General features: G+C 47.0%; 1 protein-coding gene across 1 annotated transcript in view; it reads left to right on the top strand.

Moving 5' to 3' along the window:
• Nucleotides 1-17,500, top strand: part of CSMD2 (CUB and Sushi multiple domains 2) — a 594,109-nt gene that overhangs the window by 475,263 nt on the left and 101,346 nt on the right. The window contains exons 30-33 of the mRNA XM_066638160.1: nucleotides 6,596-6,790; nucleotides 8,065-8,181; nucleotides 11,590-11,703; nucleotides 15,019-15,114. Of these exons, the coding sequence (XP_066494257.1) occupies nucleotides 6,596-6,790; nucleotides 8,065-8,181; nucleotides 11,590-11,703; nucleotides 15,019-15,114 (522 nt within the window). The remainder of the gene's footprint in view (nucleotides 1-6,595; nucleotides 6,791-8,064; nucleotides 8,182-11,589; nucleotides 11,704-15,018; nucleotides 15,115-17,500) is intronic.

The raw sequence follows: 17,500 nt of genomic DNA, 5'->3' as shown, positions 1-17,500 counted from the left end.
TTCAAACAGTCTCAGCTCTTCAAATTAAATTGGTTGGGGGAGCAACTGCTCTTAAAGTGCCAACTTTCACACCAACTGGGAGTGCAGGATATGGGGGGGGAGGGAGAGAACAGTGCTGTTTTTGGCTTTGATGTGGTTGGGTTTCCTCCCTCTCTCATTCCATCTGTGTGGACACAGCACAGAGGAGTGGAGTGTGTGCTTCATTTCTTAGTGCTCAGGGGTGTGGAATGAAAGTATCAGGGCAGACCTTCATCGTGGGCAACTGGAGGTGGCTTTTAGTGACGGAGACACTTGGTCCATTTAGCTCAGTACTCAGTACAATGCTGTCTTGCAGTTTTCTAGCAAGTTTTCTGTAGTTTTCCTACAGGAGAGTGGAAGAATGGTTGGTGCTCTCCTCCCTCCCTCCGTCCGTCCCTCTGTGTGTGTGTGTGTGTGTGTGTGTGTGTGTGTTCTCAGAGTAAGCAGAGCCTAGAGATCAAGAGTGCAGTCAAGATGCATGACAGCTGGGTAGGAGGCCTGTTGTCAGACCAAAGCTGTATCTGCCTCATAGATGAAAGGCATCCTAGCACTCCAGAATAACGAGGAAAATCGGAAAATGGTCACAGGGAGCCTGTAAGGGGGAAACACGATCCTAATGACATCCTCTTAGAAGTCAACACTCTGGACAAGAAAGGGAGCCTTTCTCCACTTCTGAATGGCTTGCTCATGCTGGTGCTCACTGCGTAGTGGTTTGCTGCCTGTGGTCATCAAGGGGATCTTGTGTGTGCTGCTGGCTTCATCTGTGAGCACCTGCTCCTTCCCAGTGCTGTTTTTGCAGGCCGCTAGAGCTCCTTCTGATTCTCTTCCCAAGGCACTGTCACCACCTCAGCATTCTCCCACCTGCCACACTGTTGCAGGGAAACAGGAAACCTTGGCCACATGGAAGAAGCCTGTGGCACGGATGCTTTTCAGACCAGTGGTGTCCCATCCAGAGACAGGTCCCATGTAAAACCAGGATGGAGTGATTGCACCTGATGCGATTTGGGAATCAGAGAGGTTGGAAAGAACTGTTTGCCACAGACCGGATAAGTTAGGCTGCAATCCTAACCACACTTTCCTGAGAGTAAGCCCCTTTGAACAAAATAGGACTTACTTCTGAGTAGACCTGGTTAGGATTATGCCCTTAGTTCTACACCCAATGTGTTGTTACTTTGTGGAATTCACAGCCATGAGATGCAATCGTGACCTTAAGGGTTGATTGGACAGATTTGTGGGGGGAAGGGAGGTCTACCCAATCCCCATGTGGTGCAGCGGGAGGGGGTGGCAGCCAGGGATCTCTGCACATTTGGAACAAATGATTGATGCTGACTTGGGAGGCTTGGGTTCAGCAAGCATGAGGAACTGTACTCTAGAGGTAACTTCTCATCTGGAGAAGGTTGTTTCCGTCAGTAGATTTGGGGAAAACCCAGTTCGGAGCGTAAACTCCCCAAACCCATCTGCCCTCCTCTGCCTCCTTGCAGAACATTCCTCACTAATGGTGTAGCTGCAAAAGGAGTCTACAACAAGTAATCTCTGCCTTTTCACAGCTAATGAGGCACCTCTAAGAGGACATGAGGTTTTTGAGCCTTTGGGAGGAAAGAGAGTGAGAATAAGAGAGAGAGAAACAAAAAACCATGACAATCTAATTCCAAGGCACATTTTCTGATTGTTCCTGGACTACATTTTTCACAATTAAAATAAGAAGCCCTGGGCTTTTAATGAGCGGTTTTCAAATGACAAAAGCTCTGGATTAATCAAAGTGCCTAATTATATTTCACGCACACACACAATCAGAAGAAAATGGAGAAAAATTAAAAGAGGCACACTTTTTGAGGGATTCAAGCTTTGGTGCAAGTTGTTACTTGAGAAAGGAGGAAAAATAAAACGGCCTCTGAAGGGCAGGGAGAAGAGAGGGGGAAACGTCCTTGTTTTAAAAGCAGCTTTCTGCATTCGTTTTGCTGCCTGTGGTCATCAAGGTGATCTTGGGTGTGCTCCTGACTTCACCTACCAGGACTCGCTCCTTCCCAGTGCTGTCTTTGCGGGCTGCCAGGGCTCCATCCGATTCTCTTCCCAAGGCGCTATTGCCATTGTAGCGTTGTGTGTTTGGTCTAAGAAGACAAGGGTGGGGGGGCACGCACTGTAGCCGACCTCATGCTTTGCATGTAGACAGCTTCAAGTTCAGTCACCGAGTTAGCTGAAAGAAGGATCGGTGAGAGCAAGAGCCAGACTGGGAGAGACCCAGAGAATGGTAAATTATCTGGGAACCAAAATATGGGAAATCTTTGCCCCCATAGTGGTGGGATAAGTGGGTAATGGGAGAAAGAAAAAGATGCGAATGGAAGCTATGATTGCAAACTTGCAAAAATAATGAGACACACCCACACCAAGTCAAAATGCAGCCTTTTGCCTCACTTTAAAATTGCAGTACAGGTTTGCCTCCTTGTCCACGGGGAATCCGTTCCAGGGACCCCTTCTGCAGAAACAGGTGATCCCGAATGAACACACACACACGATTCTTTGGATTTTTGGAAAGGCAAACAAACAGGCGACAGGAGAATTCAGAGGACTTCAAACGTTTACTCCTTTGCAAACGGGACCCCCCCACACACACACGTGGAGGACCCCGAAGGATTACAAAGATGCAGGTTTTATAGGGTCTTTTAGATAGGGGAGGGGGGACAGGAGCACACAAAGAGAGCAAAACACATCCATGGGAAGGATAACAGACCAACAGGCCCACAAACAACATTTGGCATTGTTATCAGATCAACATCCTGGAGGGCAATTCGATACGCATCGGCAATTTGTTTACAGAGATATCCATTACAAAGGATCTGGTACTCTATGCGTCCCTTTAATTTGTTTATGGCTCTTATTTATGACTTTCTGTTTACCCTTTTGAACCCATACCACAGCTAGCTTGTTCTCTATGAGGGATTTTAGATGCTGGCTTTTGGTCAGAGAAGAGCCTTGTGGATACTTCATATTGTGAACTGGGCATCTTGGGATATTTCTATATTGTGAGCTGGGCATATTGATATCACAGGGAACACTGTCTCTATGGTCCCTGCATGCCCCACGCCCATTAATGTTATTTAAATGCATACTGGACCGAAAATGTTCTTATGGTGCAGCCTCTGTGGAACTCCTTGCCACAGGATGTCATGATGGCATCTGATGCCATCAGATGGTATCATGGCCTGCGCTGCTTCAGATTGTGGGAGACTAATTTTTGTGTGTGCTCCCTGCATATTTTATTTTCAAACCCTTATGTAAGAAGAAAACTACCACAGAGAGAACCGTTTTGCATAGCCTTCTCCCTCCTGCCCTAGATTTCTACTTATGGGGAGTTTGTTTTTAAACATATGGGAGGATTCAACAACTGGTCGTCCATTCCATTTTTTTTCACCTCCTTCTGCATGCACCTGTATGCAGCCTAGACCTGGCTCCTGGTTGTCCTAGCCACCTAGATCTGCGATTATCAGTCAGTGTGCCGTGGCACATTGGTGTGCCGCAAAAGATCCATGGGAGTGCTGCCGGAGTTTGGAGCCCAGTGGTTGAAAATTGCCGAAAAAACTCTTCTGGGTTCTGCAGCTCAGTTTCTACTGCAACTGTCTGTAGCTGTGGTACAACTGTAGACAGGCAAACTGTCTGTCCCTTTTCCTTCACCAACTCTGGGCTGTCCATGGGCTCTATCAGTGGAGGAAGAGGGACAGGCAATTTGTTGTGACAGTTGCCCTAGAGACAGAGCAACAGAACCTGGAAAAATCTCCCAGAAGGCGGACGTATCACAGGAGGGGAAGACCAGAGAGGTCAGTGTGCCACAGCTGGTCTAGATCCAAGGTTTGCTCCTGGGAAGAGACACTGGGCCCAATCCTATCCAGCGTTCCAGCACTGGAGCCGTAATGCAGCCCCAAAGTAAGGGAGCAAATGTTCCCGTACCTTGAGAAGGCCTCTGTGACTGCCTTCCCACCACAGAATGCAGTGAATGCCCCATTGGCACAGCTACACCGACAAATTGGATAGGATTGGGCCCACTGTCTGCTAACTCTTCCTGCTTGCTGGTGGGGTTCCTGGAGCCGGTTTCTTGTTGTCGCTGTTGTAGTTCTGAATTGCCTTTTCCATAAATTTGCATCCTTATTGTCACCATACTGAGTATAATTGAAGCCAATATAGAGAATAATTAGCTTATTAAGGAAAGCATATTGCTTATCTTGTTTCCTTGCTGTTCTTCATAATAGAATTTTATGTATTTATTGGCAAGCTTACTAGATTTTTTTTGCCCCTTATTTGTTTCTTCCCTTTTCTCTTGTTTTCAAGCTGTGTCCAAATTCTTCCCTATGTTCTTAACAGGAAGTTTGGGGCAGTGCTGACTCAGGGTTCCATTGGAGAGATAACACTCCGTACCCCCCCTTCCTGGAGTTGACCCACTTTCCTCCTCTCCACTGTAATGGATGATGATGATGATGATGATGATACAGGCATTTATATACTGCCTCTCTTGGTCATCAGATTTCCCCTCAGACTTTAATTCAAGGCGGTTTACATGGGCAGGCTGTTCTAAATCCCCGTAGGGATTTTTACAGTTGAAGAAAGGTTCTATCTTTCAAGAACCGCACAACATTTCAGATGGATCTTTTGTAGTCTGTTATCACTTTCTGGCCTCCAGATTCCTCCCACGCAGGCTGACAAGCAGCTCCTTCATCTCTTCAAGAGCAGGTGGAATAACTCGGCTGGCTTGTCAGCTGCTTCAAGGTCTCACCATTCACGGTGCCGGTGGCCTCGAACTGGCGACCTGCAGATGTTATCTTCAGGCAAACAGAGGCTCAACCCTCTAGACCAGACCTCCTGCCCTCTTGATGATCATTCAGTTGTCCCCTCTCTTTGGGTCCAATGTACACCATTGCCCAGAAGGAGAAGTGTGTTGGATGCCATACCATTGACTTCCCTGCTGTCTCTGTTTCCTCCTCCATCTTATCCTTCTCCTTCTCCAATCCAGGAAGTTGGAATGGTGTTTTGCTGCTGTCTACACAGACACCTACCTATCTACCTGCATACATACATACATACACACACAGGTATTTATATACCACCTTTCTCTGTTTTTTACACAGCATTCAAGGTGGTTTCCATAGGTACATACGCAGGCTAATCTAAACCACAACTTTTCAATGGGGTTTGTGCAATACATTCTGTGGAAAAGACTCACAAAACCCTCAGTTCACCGCTCTCTCACTTCAGTGCCTCATCAAGTCAGCAGGGACTCCGTTCGGCCACAATGGGCTAACAGCAGCTTGTCAGCCTGACATTCCACCTCGCACCGAGAGCGGGACCAGGGTTGTTCCTACTTAGCTCTTCAGGCAGTATGTCAACTCAACCTTCACACCACACCTCCTGCTATGTAAAGGGAAAGGCACTTGGTGTGCCACTTTGAGAGCTGGGAAGTCTTCGGCTGTGCAACAGGACTGGGAACTAGTTGAATCTCTCTGGGGTGATCGGGCCTGGTAGAAATACTGGGATCTTGGTCTTGGACTTTCCTGATCAACAGAACAGACCCTTCTGTCAGCTGCAGTGTCTCCCAACAATGGTTTGTGCAGGAATCAGAACTTGTCTAGCTACCTTCTGTATCTTCACTTGCCCTGTCACAACCATCTGGCTTCCTACATATGTCTTTTGTCACCTAGAACAGGGGTGTCCAAAGTTTTTGGCAGGAGGGCCACATCTTTTCTCTGACACTGTGTCGGGGCCAGGGGAAAAAAGAATTAATCTACATTTCAAATTTGAATAAATTTGCATAAGTTTACATAAATGAATATATTAAAGATGAACTTATATGAATGAATGAAGGTCTTGCAATAGCTCAAGGCCTATAAAAGGCCTTGCACAAAGCCAGGCCGGCCTTTCCTTTGCGGCCGCTACTGCATCACAGACATGAAACAGCAAGCAGTGGAGGGAGGCCTCATCCCATAGCTCACATGAGAGGTCAAACAGTCGCCCTCACGCTGAGAGCAGTTGCGTCGGGCCAGTGTGCGCTCCAACAAATCTCCAGAGGGCCAGAGGTTCATTGGAGACTGGGGGCTCCCTGAGGGCCGCATTGAGAGGCCTCAAGGGCCGTAAGTGGCCCCAGGGCTGGGGTTTGGGCACCCCTAGAACATCAAATTTTTTTAACTGGTATGGCAGCAGGTTGGCAGGTGTGTCAGATGAGTTTGGAGCACAGTGGTTGAAAATTGCTGAAAAACTCTTCCGGGTTCCGCAACTCTGTTTCTAGGGCAACTGTCTATAGTCACAAATCTGCAGAAGAAGTGGGACAGATAATTTGTTACTATAGACAGTTGCCCTTGAAACAGAGCCGCAGAACCCAGAAGAGTCTCCCAGAAGCTGGAATTGACATCCCAAGAGGTGAGGACTATAGAGAAAACCAGTGTGCTGTAAGATACATGTTGAAAATTGCTGTCCCAGAATCTTCCTCAATTTAACCAGCTGATATTCTTTCCCTGGGAAGACCCCCCAGGCACTCCGATGCCCGGCATCGCTAATGGGCCATAAATAAATAACAGTCCTACTGTTTCTATTGCAGAAAACCCCAGAGAATCCTGCTTTGATCCCGGCGTGATTAAGAACAGCACCCGGGCCGGCAGTGAGTGGAAACTTGGATCAACTATCACCTACTACTGTGATAGTGGCTATGTGATCGAAGGGGAGTCCACGCTGACGTGCATCATGGGAGGGGATGGGAAACCAGTGTGGAACAAACTGCGCCCTACGTGTACAGGTAAGCTTGCTGTGGGTGTGGTGGTGGGGTTTAGGCTATTTGCATCCCGGTCAATCGTGTTCCCGACAAATGCATCTCAGTCACTGGCATCCGTGGACATTCACATTGTGCCACCCCCATCCTGGTTATTTGCATCCCGCTATACCTGGGCATCAAACAGACTATAACTGGGTAACAAACCCCACTTTATAGGCCAGCGATTTTCAACCAATGCGCCGTGTCTCATTGGCTTGCCGTGAATGGTCTACAGGTGTGCTGCAGGATTTTGGGGGAGGGCCATTTTTTAGTAGGGCCATTGGGGGATGTGAACCCCCCACCCAAGGCATGGTGTGCGTTGCCAGTTGTCAAAAAAGCTGATGGTGAATCTCCACAGGTTTAGTGCCTTGTTAGTGTGCTGCAAGATGAAATCGGTTGAAACTCGCTATTCTAGATTCTAAGCCTCTTATCCCAGCCCTACCCCTATCTTTGCATTTTAAAAATAAAAAAAGTGCATCTAATATAAATATACAATAAATATTCATATATGGGGATATGAATGTCTGGGACACGAAAAAGCGAGCGCAAATGCCAGATGCAAGGGAGGGCACCAGGATGAGGTCCCTTGTTATCTGGTGTGCTCCCTGGGGCATTTGGTGGGCCGCTGTGAGATACAGGAAGCTGGACTAGATGGGCCTCTGGCCTGATCCAGTGGGGCTGTTCTTATGTAAATGCCCAGGGACGCATTGGGCCAGTACATAGTTGCCCAGAATGCAATGGTCCTATCACCATGTTCATGGGTGTCTGATTTCAAGTTGTGTTCTTAAGCATCACTTATGATTGATGTATACGTATTAGCATACTCCCAGAACCTTAAAGCTATAGGAACAGAGCGGTTCAAGAGGTGACTGTGAGCACATTCTCGATCCCACCTTGTCCGAAAGCTGACTTGAATATGCATCAGGCCCACAGGCTGACTATCTACATAGCGCAAGCTATTCCTTTCGACAGCCCATCCAGAGATCAAACAGATATTGGTGAAGAATCACACAGGCAGGTACATCCCTTACATGACATCCCCTCCAGTCAGGGGCACGATGTTCGTCATGAAATATGTATCGGGCACAAACTTCACTTAAGGTGAATTCTGTCTTAATGAGAGTTTGCAGCCTGCCTGCAGCCTTCCGTGGATTGAATTAAGAATGCACTGTAGGGTGTCTTCAGAAATGAGGGAGAGGGGAAGGACTTGCATGGAGGGAGGATGTCTGGCCTAAGGATCTGTTTTTCACCTCTTCCAGCTCCATGTGGTGGTCAATACACTGGATCAGATGGTGTCGTCCTGTCTCCGAACTACCCCCAGAACTACACCAGCGGACAAGTGTGCCTGTATTTCATCGTGGTGCCGAAGGATTATGGTACATCCCAGAGGAGGGTCTCAAGCCTGATCATTATCTGGGTCTGAGTTGTTCATGTTCTGGGTGACCTGAGTCAGAAAATCCAAATTATGTCCCACGCGGCATCCCAGTGCTAGTTTTCTATATCAAATGGGAGTTGTTATTGGCCCCTGGGGAACACTTGGACGCATTTGTGTCCGTTTCCAGACTTGCCCCACCATCTTGGGCAACATCTCAGGGACTCCAACTGAACCTTCACAACCCTGGCCATGATGAGAGGGGGCGATAATGAGAGGACTCTGGAAGGCTGCCCGATGGCTGTTCTGAGGCTGGGGCAAGCCCAGAGAAGGAACCAAGAGACAGGCGGAGGAGGAGAACTGGTAAAGAAATCCCCTCCCCACTGCTGAACTCTGAGGCCTCGTTGCTGGTCCGTGAGTCAAGGAATAGCCAGCATGAAGGATAGGAAGCATCAGATATTGGAAATGTTGTTGAGTTTTCGCCATCACCCTGTCCTGTAGACTTCAAATTAGGAGTCAGGTTCATCAAGTTCATAGAATGTATGGTGAAGATGGGCCCTGGAACCTAACCCCATTTCCCCCGTAGGCTCAATGATTCAATATGAGCTAATTCAGTATGCACTAGATTTTCTAGGAGCCTAAGCCTAGAGCAGTGGTTCTCACACATTTAGCACCAGGACCCACTCTTTGAGAATGAGAATCTGTCAGGACCCACCGGAAGTGATGTCATGACCGGAAGTGACGTCATCAAGCAGGAACATTTTAACAATCCTAGGCTGCAATCCCACCCACACTTACCCAGGAGTCAGTACCATTGACTGCCATTGTTAAAAGAATAAACTTAGTAGCTTATTAAAAGTATAGTTCTGTAACATTTCCCCAAATGCAGACACATACCATGGGAGCATCAAGTCTTAATATATTAAAAATAAAATATTGAAATGAATGGGGACCCACCTGACATGGGCTCACGACCCACCTAGTGGGTCCCGACCCATAGTTTGAGAAACACTGGCCTAGAGGATAACCACAACTGCCTATATTGTTATATTATTTTAAATCTATCTATCTATCTATCTATCTATCTATCTATCTATCTATCTATCTATCTATCTATCTATCTGTCTGTCTGTCTGTCTGTCTGTCTGTCTGTCTGTCCCCATAGATAGATAGATAGATAGATAGATAGATAGATAGATAGATAGTCAAGGTAACCCAACTCTGCTTCAAAAATTTCTCACTTATGCAACTGATTGTGAGTTCTGCACATTAAGCACATTTTCATACTTCTCACATTGCATAATTTATTTGACAAAAATTCAGTGCACTGAATAATTTATTTGCTATGGTTAACGTTTTGGTGGGGGAGACAAGAAGAGGTGCATAGGGGTTAAAGCCTCCATCCTCTGGCTGCAAAAGAGCTTAGTTTGCTGCCTCCCCCCTAGTCTTGGAGATTCTGCTAGCCATGGACCACACACCAACAGTCCCTGTCTTTGCAGCCATAAGGACTAGAGATGTGTTTATTTTCTTTTTAAGAAAGAAAAGACCACACCTCAGGAAGTGGAATTATGACTTTGTCTGCACCTGTGGGGGATTGCCACATAGAACACACCACCCAGTTCCTATGCATAGGGCAAAACCGATGCCATTTTTGGGATCAGCACTACCAAGATCATATAAAATCAGCATAAATTTTTTTTGGGGGGGGGGGGGGAAGTTTTTCTGACCCTGAATTTAATCAATTTCACTCTTGAGGGAATAAGAGCCCATCCCCTTTCCAAAACCTCTGGGGTTGACAACAGAGCCAGACTTCCTTGGGGGTTTGCCCCAGCAGGCATTAAGATCAACCCACTGTGTGGCATTCCGGCAAGACAGTCAGTTTTGCAAAATACACAACCATTGCCAGTGGTCTTTGCCACTGAAATTCCTTAGCAAGAGATCGAAAAGCTGGTGAGTCTGTAAACGGACATTTTCAAGCTGCGAACAACAAGTCTGGCAAGCAAAAAACAGTGATGATAACAAGAATTTGAGCCTGGAGGGTTTCAGGGCAGAAAGCTTCTGCTGTGCTTTGATAAAAATATATAGAGAGATAGATATGTAGAATTAGTAACACACGTACAGACTCACTCTCTTGCACAGACACATAAGTAACCCAAATCCTTCAGACGGCTGCTTTAAAAAAAGTGATCTAATGATCTTGTTATTTTTCCCTGCTCACTTTTAAGAGTAAAAAAGAATATCTGCTTGTCACACAGATGCATTTACATGAAAGCAGACTTTTTTTTGGGGGGGGGAGAAAACAGAATGTGGAACGCAGCTCCGGGGCAGAATCCATGCAAGTGCTACTTTTATTCAGCCTCCATTTATTTGTGGTGGGGTTTCTGATGTCAGGATCCAGAAGTCCAATTTCATGCTGCGTATCCAGGGCTCCTAGGGGAGGGGGCGTAGCACAGCCTTGAAGCATCTGTTTTGTATACGGAAGGTGCCGGGTTCAATCCTGAACGGGATCTCCAAGTGGCACTGGGAAAGACCAGGAACCCAATGCCTTGGAGAGCCCCTGCTAGTAAGTATGGACAGAACTGAGACAGATGATCCAAGGGCCTGACCAGAGGTGTAACTAGGACGAACCCTTGATGGAGGGGGCACATCCAAAAGTATTTGCAAAATAGACATAGCATGTTGGGCAGGAGGTCTGGTCTAGAGGGTAGGGCCTCCGTCTGCCTGAAGATAACATCCACAAGGTCGCCAGTTCAAGGCCACCGGCCCCGTGCGACCTTGAAGCAGCTGACAAGCTGAAGCCAAGCTATTCCATCTGCTCTGAGCGTGGGAGGATGGAGGCCAGAATGTGAAACCAGATCAGAACAAAGCATCTGAATTTGTTGTGGCTCTTGAAAGATAGAGCCTTCTTTCAATTGTAAAAATCCCTCCGGGGATTTAAACTAACTAGCCTGCCTATGTAAACCGCCTTGAATAAAGTCTTGAATAAAGACCAAGAAAGGCGGTATATAAATACCTGTATTATTATTTTATTATTATTTAGCCACTGGAAGAACCTACAAAGCAGGATATTCCTAGTTCCAATTGCACCTCTGCCATCAACTCTCTAGGTGGCCTTAAGCAAATTATTGTTTCTCATCATTTGCGTTATGAAATAACAATGTTGGCCTGTCCTACAAGGTAGGTGTAAGGATTACTGAGATGGTGCATGGAAAGCACTTTTGAACATTTTAAATAAATGCATTATAAATTCCTTCCTGTCCTAAAGAGAGAGAGAGAGAGAGAGCACAAAATTTCACCTGGGAGTATTTCTTAGCTTTGGTGTTCTGTTTAGTTGAATGTTATGAATGCAGCTTGATGACCATTCGACTCTTATTTATCTAAGCTCTCTTTCCTTGCTGTGTTTTATTCGCAGTTGTGTTTGGCCAGTTTGCCTTCTTCCAGACGGCTCTCCATGACATCATTGAAGTGCACGATGGCCCCAACCAGCACTCCCGCCTCCTCAGTTCCCTTTCTGGGTCTCACACAGGTAAACACCGTCTCCCCACCCCGCTCCCATAGCTCTAGTCAATTTGGAAGAGAACAGGTTTGGTTCTGAAACTGTAAGGGCTGCTGAGCGACCGCCGGGCGTGCCGTACTCACGGCCTCCCATCCATTCATGCTCCATCATTCAGTTCCAAGATGGCGGTTTAGTGATGGCAAGAGGAAAAGAGACCTGTGGTCTCCTGACCAAGGCTGCTGCCCCCCCCAGTCTGAATTCTCCCAAGGGCTGCCCTCCCCCAGCCCAGAAACACCCCCTCCCTGCCCCTGTTCCACTCTCCCCACACCTCCCTGCTGCCCAGAGGTACGCTTACCCTCAGTTGGCAGGCAACGCTCCAGCACCAATGGAGGCCTAACAGCATAGGTCTTGCCGGCAGCAACACAGTCCTCTGCATGGTTGCAACATACTTCACAGCATGTTTGTGTCTACACATATGTCCTTTCTGCCAGTGGTAACCAGCCTAGGATTGGGTCCTTAGAGTTTTGACTGAGGTGGGCTTCAGTGCACACTTGTTTGATCTAATGTTCAGGTACCTCAGGTGTGGAAAGGGAGGGCCAGGCAGAGGAATAACGGGTGGTGACTCTGAGGAGGCACCGCTCTGGACAGGTGACTTTGGAGGGAGTGTGGCTGTGGCATCAGGAGGTCCCGTGGCCATCAGCTGCCTGGCGTGTTGAGATGCAGAGGACAAGGCGACAAGGAGATGCAGAGGACAAGAACATATTTCTATACTCAGCATGTGGTTGGTCTGTGGAACTCCTTGCCACAGGATGTGGTGATGGCGTCTAGCCTGGACGCCTTTAAAAGGGGATTGGACAAGTTTCTGGAGGAAAAATCCATTACAGGGTACAAGCCATGATGTGTATGCGCAACCTCCTGATTTTAGAAATGGGTTATGTCAGAATGCCAGATGCAAGGGAGGGCACCAGGATGCAGGTCTCTTGTTATCTGGTGTGCTCCCTGGGGCATTTGGTGGGCCGCTGTGAGATACGGGAAGCTGGACTAGATGGGCCTATGGCCTGATCCAGTGGGGCTGTTCTTATGTTCTTAAGGCGGTGGCTTAGAGAATGAAAACAAGAGCGCATCAAGCTGCTGGAGAAACACAAGGCAGGCTCACACGCTTGGATTGTGGGAGGCTTTCATCCTGTGCCAGTTAGAACCAAAGGGGAAATGGGAACAATGTCCTACGGGGGTTTAGAACAGCCTGCCTATGTAAACCGCCTTGGATTAAAGTCTGAGGAGAAATCTGATGACCAAAGAAAGGCGGTATATAAATACCTGTATAAATAAATAAATCTGGTGTGGCATCTGTGGGCTTCATACCCTGGGGGAGAGTTGAGGGAATAGTCGGTGTCATAGCACCTGTTGCACAGTTCCCTGCAGTGGATATTTGCATTAACTTGTGAATTCCAGCAACGCTGATAGAAAAAAAAAATTGATTCCTGGCCAGGACCACTGTCAGTTTTACGCTTGCCCATTCTCAAAACCTTTTTGTTCCGCCTGGTGTTTGGGTGATGGATTGTCTGCCTCCTGTTCCTCTGAGCCTTACCTTGGTTGCAAACAGTTTACCATCCTTTGAGTGGTTTTGCCCTCTTCTGCATGGTTTTATTTATTTTTTGTGATTTTATATATTGTATATTTTAGCTATAAATTGTAAGCTGCCATGGGCATCTACTCCAGCAGATGAAAGTCAGGGTAGAAATCTTTTAAATAATATATAAATGTTATAATGCCATTTTACTAACCGAAGGTAAGTACGCACCTGGAATGTTGTGTACAGTTCTGGTTGCCACATCTCAAATAGGACATAGCGGAGCTAGAAAAGAGATTGACCAAAATGGTTACTGGGCTGGGACACCTCCCTTATGAGGAAAGGCTACAGTGTTTGGGGTTCTTCAGTTTAGGAAAAAAAGGCACTGGGGGGCACACATGATTAAGATGTACAAAATTATACAGAGGGTAGATAGAGTGGATAGAGGGATGTTATTTTCCCTTTTGCATAACACAAGAACCAGGGCACATCCACTAAAATTGAGTGGCAGAAGAATTAGATGAAAGGAAATAATTCTTTACCCAGTAAGAACATAAGAACAGCCCCACTGGATCAGGCCATAGGCCCATCTAGTCCAGCTTCCTGTATCTCACAGCGGCCCACCAAATGCCCCAGGGAGCACACCAGGTAACAAGAGACCTCATCCTGGTGCCCTCCCTTGCATCTGGCATTCTGACATAGCCCATTCCTAAAATCAGGAGGTTGCACATCATGGCTTGCAACCCGTGATAAATTTTTCCTCCAGAAACTTGTCCAATCCCCTTTTAAAGGCATCTAGGTCAGATGCCGTCACCACATCCTGTGGCAAGGAGTTCCACAGACCGACCACAGGCTTAGTAAAGAAATATTTTCTTTTGTCTGTCCTAACTCTCCCAACACTCAGTTTTAGTGGATGTCCCCCGGTTCTGGTGTTATGTGAGAGTGTAAAGAGCTTCTCTCTATCCACTCTGTCCATCCCCTGCATCATTTTGTATGTCTCAATCATGTCCCTCCTCAGGCGTCTCTTTTCTAAATGTGTGGAACTCCTTGCCGCAGGATGTTGTGATTTCACCTGAAAGCCTAGATGCCTTTAAAAGGAGGTTGGACAGATTTCTGGACAGAAATCTGGTGGGATTGGACAGAGCGCGATACCATAGTCTTTCGAGACTGAAGGTTGCCAACTGGACAGATTTCTGGAGGAAAAGTCCATGACAGGTTACAAACCATGATGGCTATGTGCAGCCTCCTGGTCTGAGAAATAGGCTACCTCAGAATGCCAGGTGCAAGTGTGAGGCATGGGGATGAAGGTCTCTTGTGATCTTGTGTGCTCCCTGAAGCACCTGGTGGGACACTGTGAGATACAGAAAGCTGGACTAGGTGGGCTTTTGGCAGGCCAGATCCAGCAGGCCTCTCCTCATGTGCTTATGTTAAGCACATGTGCTTATATGCTCATGTGCTTAACATCTGTTTGCCCCAGGCAAATGTAGGGTGGCAAGATACAGTTTATTTTTAAAATCTGGGAATTGTGAGATCAGACATGCTTGTTTTGAACTTTGCACATATTGACTAGATGGAAAGTGTATGGAAATGAGGCAGTAATGACCACTGACACCTCACACTTCCCTTGGACATATGCATCATTCTGCAGGACACCCTACTGGTATGTTGCACCACACTAATCTTGGTTTTTATTGAGATCAGAACTTCTGTTTTTTTTTGTGTGTTTTGATTTCAGTGGCTGTGTTTTTAAATGGTCTTGTCTTCTCCTTCTGCAGGGGAATCCTTGCCCCTGGCCACCACCAACCAAATCCTGATCAAGTTTAGTGCCAAAGGACGAGCTACGGCCAAAGGCTTCCATTTTGTGTATCAAGGTAGGAGAGGCAGGAAACGGACTTCTCTAAGTAGAGTGATGTGTCTTCCCTGAAAAAAGAAGAAGCCTGAGTTGTGTTGATGTGCAAGTCAAAGAGAAATTGCTGGAGTTCCACTTAGCCAAAAAGTGAAATGGTGTACTTTATGATAAAAGCACAACACTTGGGAGACCCAAATGTTTCTCCACCAGATCCCGCTAACATCAACAAAATAATACTGTGAAGCAGCATTTCTCAAACTGTGGGTCGCGAGCCAATTTCAGGTGGGTCACACAGTACCTAGCTCATCCGCCATTGAAAATTCAGAGCTGAAAAGACAGGGTTCGGAGCTGTTGGACAGGGTGGGCTTCCTGCAGGAGAGAGGAACGGTGCTTTGCCCCGAATAGATGGGAAGATGGGTTGCTGGAAAGGAGGGAGGGTTGTGTGGTTGGAGGAAGATCCAAGTCTGTGTTCAGCTTTCTGCGTTCTGTCCAAGCTAGAATGATTGAATTCTGAACACTATGCAAAATGACAGCATGAGCGTGCTGTGTCATGGGACGTTTGGCTGATCGCTGCTTAGGTTTGAAATCTAAGTTGTTGATGTCCCTTCCAGCCATGACATCACTTCCGGTGGGTCCCGACAGATATTCATTCTAAAACACGGGTCCCTGTGCTAAAATGTTTTGAGAACCACTGCTGTAAAGCAACAATTTTCAGCCTTCCTTATCTCACAGCACGCTGACAAAGCGCTAAAATTGTAAAGGCACACCATCAGGATTTTTTTGTGTGTGTGATTGTTTGTTTGTTTTTTTTAAATTGACAAGGCACACCGCACTGCTGCTGTAAAATATGCTCTCTCCATGTGTATACAGAGCACTCTTCTGCCCACCCACCTTCACGCACCTCGCTTTACCAATCAAAGCACGGTTTTTTATATCCTTATGACCATTTTTTTTTCTCCTTTTAAACAAAATCTTGCCCAGGTTTGGTTTTCAAAGCCACAATTGGGAAACCCGAATGATTTGACAGTTCTGGTGTGTGGGATTTCTCCCAGTAGGGAAAGCACACAGAGCCCTTGGCTGTTTCTTCTCCGGAAAGCTTCATAATTTTTGGATAACCTCTGGAAACCCTCTGTCACTCCGCCGAATTCCAAGCCAGAGCTGCCACAAGTTTCAGCCATGATTCTTTCTGACGCTCTTTTGCTCTAATCAGAGAACCTTTCACTCGACTCTCTGCCTAATTACAAGGTGGATTTTGATAGCAATTGTTAATGATGTAACTGAATCAAAGGCTCTGATGAAACCAAGTCAGGATTGCCTCCTTCTTCCTGGAGTGTTAATTGCAACTCCTCCCTTCCCCCCACGGGCACCACAATCTTTGCTGATTGCCTCTTGGAGAGGAGCAGCCACAAGGACAGCCCCCTTTTCCATTTGCTGACCTCCTGAAGCCCCCCTCTAATACCGTCATGTTTCAACAGAGACCACCCTGATGGCTGGCCGCATGCAGGGCACACAAAGTCGGCTTTATCAGTACAGTTTGGACACGCATGCAAACACAATCTTTGCCAGTCTAGTATGGCTGACTCCAACAGCAGAGATTCAGCTCTGTCACAACCCCAGAGATTCAGCACTACCTCAGACTCTGATCCTAAAGGGTGTGGAACAGTCAGGTCAGAAGCACCAGACCCACCCTGGCCCTGCCAGCCAGGAGGCCCTAGAACCAACAGTCACTGAGATGAGGTCTATCTGTGTATGCTTCTATGCCAAGAAGCACAATCCCTCATTGTCATTTAAGAGAAGCTTTCAATATGGTGGCACCCAGCTTTTCAAGATGGTGGCACCTAGCTCTCTGTGACCCCCTGAAAATGACCCACCAAGTGGTTGACCCCAGGTTGGGAACTACTGATCTAAGCTCATCCTGTCTGAGGACTCAGTCCTATCCAAAATTCCAGTGCCGATGCAGCCATGCCAGTGGGGTGTGCACAGAGCCCTGCGGTGGGGGGAGGAGGGATAGTCACGGAGTCCTCCTCAAGATAAGAGAACTTTTACTCCCTTTCCTCGGGGTTCCATTGCAGCTGCATCAGTGCTGGAAAGTTGGATTTGGGCCCTAAGGCTGCAATCCTAACCACACTTCCCTGAGAGTCAGTCCCATTGAACAAAATAGGACTTACTTCTGAATAGACCTGGTTAGGATTGTGCCCTAGATCTGTTTTTCTATGTGACCTGTCCTGAATTCAGCACTGACTGCTCTGGAAGTAATTTGAGGGACGGAGTAATTTAATTTCGTTTTAGGATAACTACCAGAAAGTTAATCTGCGTTCATCCTACATATCTCCTAAAAATTGCTCTTCCCTCGTAAGGCTCCCCCACTCTACGGAGTGAGAGACCTCCCTCCCCCCCCCCAAGGTTCT

The sequence above is a fragment of the Tiliqua scincoides genome, chromosome 10 (genome assembly GCF_035046505.1).
Source record: "Tiliqua scincoides isolate rTilSci1 chromosome 10, rTilSci1.hap2, whole genome shotgun sequence".
Taxonomy (NCBI): domain Eukaryota; kingdom Metazoa; phylum Chordata; class Lepidosauria; order Squamata; family Scincidae; genus Tiliqua; species Tiliqua scincoides.
This window is presented reverse-complemented; position numbering and strand designations above follow the sequence as displayed.